Here is a 5,997-nt window from a genome sequence, read left to right as displayed (position 1 = left end):
ATGATGCCTGGGGTGCCCTGAACCAGCCCCCATCCTGTATTATTGGCACACTTATTGTCTGGAGGCACACAGAGCTTCTCTGTGGAGAGCACAGAGAGTCTGTCACCTTTTCACCGTGTGCTTGCTCCAAGGGGAACTTTCTGTATACTGTAAGGTCTTCACCAAGGTTGGGCGACCGGACGAATATATCGACAACAGGCTGAGCCTTTCATTGGTTTTACACGAGCGATTTATTTATTTATTTGTCCATGAGTAAGTTTGCTAATAATGTTGGTTGAAGCCAAGAGAAGCAGTCAACAGAAAATATAATAGCGCTGTTTTAATGGCGCCCTCCTCAGACTGCGTCTAAATGCAGTGATTGAAAGAACGGCAGCAGCCTGCGTTCAGAAAAAACAAAATCATTTGATTGAAATAAAAAACCCAATAATGAGGACAAACTGGCTTCTTTTTCCACTATAACCCTGTTTATCTGTCTTACACACTCAAACAACAAATACAAAATTAAACAAAAAGTATCACACTCCACATATTCACAGTCAGCATGCAGTACTCTGCATTTATTGGTTTCTTTGTGCTTGTGTGTTTGAATAACATTTGTGCTACATTCGAATGAATGATAACTACGACAACATGAGAAGATATAAAGAGAGTTCCATCAAAAACACTGGTCGTCATCTTTGACCAAACACACAGTTAATGTAGTTTCTTGTTTTCCAATAATCTTTAAACCTTCAGTTTGACACAATCCTGAGTTGTCTCATAAGGGAAACAAAAAGCTTCAGTTTGTAAAGCTGTGACATGGATTCCTCGTTGGTTTAAAAATAAAAAAGTAACAGTGCTTTATTACAGTGCTGGTGCGTTGCATCATGAGAGCCACTGCTGCTGAGAAGCTGACACGGTCGTGCTTCTTAGACCTGTTTTCCAAGTGTGGAGAAGTTCACGTTACACTGCCTGTCTCTTATTTTCCAGGTCATAGCCTTATCTAAACAACAGGGTCTGCTTCACTCTCCTCGGTCAGAGGACGGTGGCAGCACTGTCAGTTGCACCGGATCCATTCGGTACCGGGCCCTGACAGACCAGGATCCATCTCCACCCGCTTCCACCACTGGAGCCGTGGGAGGAGGTCTGTACTTCTAATAGCGCAGATTCAGCCGACTGCTCATCAGTGAAACACAATGACTCATAAATCATCCAAACTCTACTTTTAATTGAAAACAGTACAAGTCAACATGTGACACTGAAACATTTTAAATGTAAACTCATTTGGATTTTGATCCCAGCAGCAGCTTTAAAAAACCTTTCCCTGCTTCCTTTAACCTCCCCAGGTCCTAGTTTGGAGACGCTGTGTGCAGTTTGGACCGTTTTTGATTTGATATTTAAAGTGTTTGTGCTCTTAAAAGCCTCTAAATGAAATCCCACAATGCATTTTGGGATTTGAGTTTTTTTGCTAAAAGAGTTTCCATTTGGGTCCAACCAAATTTAAAAGAAACAGGACATATTTAGAGTGCTGATGAACCAAATCCTCAAGCTAGATGGGTTAAAGAGCAAAGGAAGAGAAGGTGATATTTATAAAAAATAAAATAAACAAGCTACAAAAAGAATAACACAGAATTAAGTACAGTATAATAATGATAAGCAGACTAAAACTGTGTGTAGTGCCCTGCCTCTGACCCTAACTGTGTAATGGCGTGACTTTAGGATCTGAATCCATGAATATGACAAGACTTCTTCAGTTGGCTGGTTTGAGACTCACTTTGTTAGTTAGGGGTGGGTTTAAAAATTAATTTATTCAAACGTAAAGCATAGTTTGGATCTTCTTTTGTTGCTGATTCAGTGAATTTTGGTGAGAGTGACGAAACCTGCAGCATCAGAGTCTGTGAGCTGTCGGCTTCCAGCCCCGACGGCGTGTCCGTGTTCGTGCCGTCGCTCTTTGTGTTCACGTCTTTCTGCAGACTCCGTTTACCTGCTCGTTAATCGTTTGGTGTTTGAGCTCTTTGGTGGTTGTTCACATAGTTTTGTGAGCTTTACACTGAAATTCTGCTGTTTCTGGCAAAATACATTTATATTGTAGCATATATTTATATTGGATTTTTACATGATTTAAAAATCGATATTGCATTATTCAAACTCAAATCAATTTGAATCGGGAAATTGTTTTGTTTTTAAACCCACTCCTGGAAATCAGTGACCATAGCCAGCCCTGTTGTTAGTAACTGGAGCTGGAACAAATGTCTAGTTCTCAGAATTGTTTCTTATTTCTCCGTCTAACAAAAGGAAACTTTGACACATCCCATCATTGGGCTGGTGCATCCCTGTGAGCACCTACAGTAACACATTTTGCTGTTCATACTTTTCTGGCTCGTACTTACATGCTTGTTGATGATTCAGTTCGCTGAATACTTGCTTGCTCTTCTAGGGGGAGGTTTGGAGAGAACTGGGAGTATCGTTCGTGTTGAAGCCCACCCAGAGTCCAGATCAAACAAACCAATAGTGAAACCTCCGAGCACTGATGGAAGCGGCTCCTGGCGATGGAGACCACCAGAACAAAGAGCTTCCCTTCGGCAGTCGGCTTTCAACCTCAATGACCTGAACAGACACACGGACAGCTGCGATTCGCTGAAGGACGGTGGATCGGTGGATGGGAGGAGGAGTGTCATGGGGACAGAAACAGAGAGCGATGGGGGTGGGGACGCAGGGGGCAGTGGAATGGGAGGAGGAGGAGGTGTCTACACCAGCCATCCACATGTTGTGCACCCGTTACATCCCTTACATCCAAATAATCCCAACAACTACCAGCACCTCAGTTTTAATCCTAACAATTCCAATAATCCCAGTTTTAACAACGCTCACGCTAACTTTAATCCTCCTTCTAACAACTCGAACATGCCGTTCACACCCACTGCCACCTTTGCTCCTCCCTTCCACCCCCACCCTCAAGCAGTCACCACTATCAGGGTTACACCAGTGGAGGCGACAGCTGCCAGCAGTGACGGCGGCTCGGACTGCCAGTCGGTTGCCTCATCCAGCCGTGAATCCACCTTGAGAAGGAAGAGCAGCAGCAACATGGTCCACGTCCAGGATCGAGGGCCTACCCCTGAATTCCACAACAACCACCGCCTTTGTGATGACGGCAACCGCCTTGACAACGAAAGCAGCAACCGCTTTCACGAAAACCTGCGAAGCTTTCAAGAGAACCCCATTCACCCCAACCACCCCAACAGGCAGCTGCAGGGAGTGTTTGGGCGTCCAAGCCCCACCCCTCCCCCTACTTTACCCCGCCCAATCCTGACTCACACTCCCCCGCCTACTTTTGGGCTGGCCTATAAAGAATAGCATGTTCAGTGTGAGTTATCCATCTATAACTACAATTATAAAAACAAGTAAACCATTCTAGACCAATGGGACGTTTCTGGAGATGATGTGAACAATCTGCTTACCACCTGCAGCCAATAGGACATGGTAAAAGACATTCACACGTTCTCAAATGACCAATCAGGCTACAGTAGATGGCCACTTTTGTCCAGCTTATTAAATTCAGTTAGCAGTAGGTTAGAGATCGACTTACGTTCACAGGCCATAGACGTCGAGTCATGCCTGCTCCCAGTTTGCTCCTGGCCAACATACAAGGAGTCGGTTGGACTGAGTTTGAGTCAACATTTCTTCTTATTTTACTACATATTTACATATTTTTATCACGTATCGCTACACTTGCTTCGTAGGCACAAAGATAAGAGGCTTAAATAAACTGCTGGTCTACGCTGGTATTATTACCCTGCCAGTGAGGACAGATTCACACTAATGACTCACTTTTCTCTGGCTACAAAGCTCAGCTAAAATAGGGGTGACATTTCTACACATCCACGTTTTTGTCACACACAGGTAACATCGAACATCGTAACCACATGCCCTTAGATGGAAATTTGTATTCAAAGCCTATAACTGTGATTGTGTTTGTACATAAGAGTGTGGGCAGCCACAGGGGAAATTAAATCCACGGTCTTAATTATGTCTGGACTGCAAAGAGTCCCTTCTGGGTAATAACAATATATCTTATTTGATGGTGGTATTGTGTTTGTGTTGAATAAGAACAATATCAAGGGGCATATATGGTGTTTAGATACTAAAACAAGCACTTTTCTTCATGCTGTGTTTTATTGGTGCGCAGTGTATAAATGATTCTTACTGTGTGGTAGTTGTACTGACACACGCAGCATCGCCTGCACAAAGGAAGTTCATTCGTTTCCTGTTCTTTAGTTTGATTTCCCAGCTTTATGACTTGGTATTACAGCCACTCTAAGGACGAAACATGGAGTCATTACAGAATAAAGTTGGAACGGTTATGAGATAAAGTTTTATACGAAAATGTTTTATGATTAAAAAGATAATAATTATACCCGCACGCTGAAGTAACAATGAGGATTTGTACTTTAAAGTGAAGAACGAGTAAATATAAGTGAAATGCCACTTGGTTCCGTTTTCAAAGGAAATCAGAATATTTTAAGAGAAAAAGACTAAAAAGTAAAAAGTGTACAGTATAATTAAAATGTAATTATCATAATTTAAATAACATTTTCAGGAAAAGGTCAAACTCTTAAAATAATCAAATGTAATTTTATTATATATGTTATTTTCAAAACATATAAATGATAAAAGATAAAATATTTCCATTAATAATACTTTATTATTTTACAAATAAATCACCTATTATCGAAGATTTTAAAAAAACGTTGGGAATAAACCAGAGAAAGGTTTTAAAAATTCTTTTTTTTAACACTTCCCTGCTCTCTGTTCACATATTTATTATTTATTTTTTATAATGTTTCGCAGTTGTGGAAATATGAAATGAAAACTTTGTTTTTATTTCATACTCTCAAATACTTTAATACTTGCATGTGTGGGTGAATTCATAGAGTATAGACAGTATTATTATTATTATTATTATTATTATTATTATTACTTTTTTCACTCAGTCATTGATGTCAGTGGAAAAAAATGTTTTTGTTGTTGTTGTTTTCTTTTTAAATGTATAGATTGCCAGTTAGAAGAATATTTAATAGACATTTTCTTAACCCAGTGTTTACATTGTTCAATAAACTTTGTGCCCAAGTGCCATCAAAGAAAAGTCCTGTAGCTGTAGGCGAGTCACATAGATACCACGTGTTTGTGCAGGACTCTACTTTGTTTATCTTGATGAGAATCTGCCTAGAAACAGCAAAGTGACGTTGGGATTGTGAAAACATTCAGAAAGCACCAACATGTGCGGTGGGTGATTTCCAGCTGCTGTGCTGTGTAGATATCTATATACTTTCTGTACGTGTTTGCTTGTGCTCCAGTATTTCTTTGCTTATTGCAGCTGTCAGTGCAGTGAATGATAACGTTTGATGCTACTGGAAAGACTGGGCCTGTCGAGCTGTTTTTAAATGGTCAAGCGAGCTTTAGTAATATAGTAAATTTCAAAACAAAAGTTGACATAAATCGCTTTCAGTCAAAGATCTGTGACATGCTAACCACATAAGCACAATGGAAATCAGTGCAAGGCGAACTAAGGAGGAAGTAGAGGAGCTTGATAGGAATCACGAGGGAACCTCAGAAGATTATGGCGGAGGACTAATATGAAAGATACTTTTAGTTGTTACCCAACCAACAGACAACTTGAATGTACCCTGATCAAGAAGCACCAGTTTGATGGTTTCCCGGCCGCTGAAGTCATTTTTGTGTTTCGGTTGTTTGTTTGAATTCTTTTCAGCTGGTTTTTTGTTGTTTTTGTTTTTTCGAGACCAGCTAAAGATGTTGTGTAAATTTGAAATGGTGTGTAAGTTGTGGAGGGTTCTAGCATCATCACATTAAAGAGACACTTGTTAACAAATGCATGTTTATTTGGGCCAATTGAAATATCAGAAGTGAAAGATATTTCTGAACACAGTGAATGATGCAGCTATAAAAGACTGCGTGCTGACTGACGGACGCATCACTGTCCTCGTCTCTGGATCGCCAATA

The 5,997-nt window shown here is 40.6% G+C and overlaps 1 protein-coding gene across 1 annotated transcript in view; it reads left to right on the top strand.

Moving 5' to 3' along the window:
- LOC102310659 (2-lysophosphatidate phosphatase PLPPR4) overlaps nt 1-4,091 on the top strand; it is a gene marked incomplete at its 5' end in the record, with an annotated part of 7,044 nt that extends 2,953 nt beyond the window's left edge. The window contains 2 exon segments of the mRNA XM_014331244.2: nt 970-1,123; nt 2,417-4,091. Coding sequence (XP_014186730.1) covers nt 970-1,123; nt 2,417-3,333 — 1,071 coding nt within the window.
- Between the last annotated feature and the right edge of the window lie 1,906 nt (nt 4,092-5,997).

Source organism: Haplochromis burtoni, unplaced genomic scaffold (assembly GCF_018398535.1).
Source record: "Haplochromis burtoni strain Fernald_Lab_line unplaced genomic scaffold, NCSU_Asbu1 Contig_1690, whole genome shotgun sequence".
Lineage (NCBI taxonomy): Eukaryota > Metazoa > Chordata > Actinopteri > Cichliformes > Cichlidae > Haplochromis > Haplochromis burtoni.
This window is presented reverse-complemented; position numbering and strand designations above follow the sequence as displayed.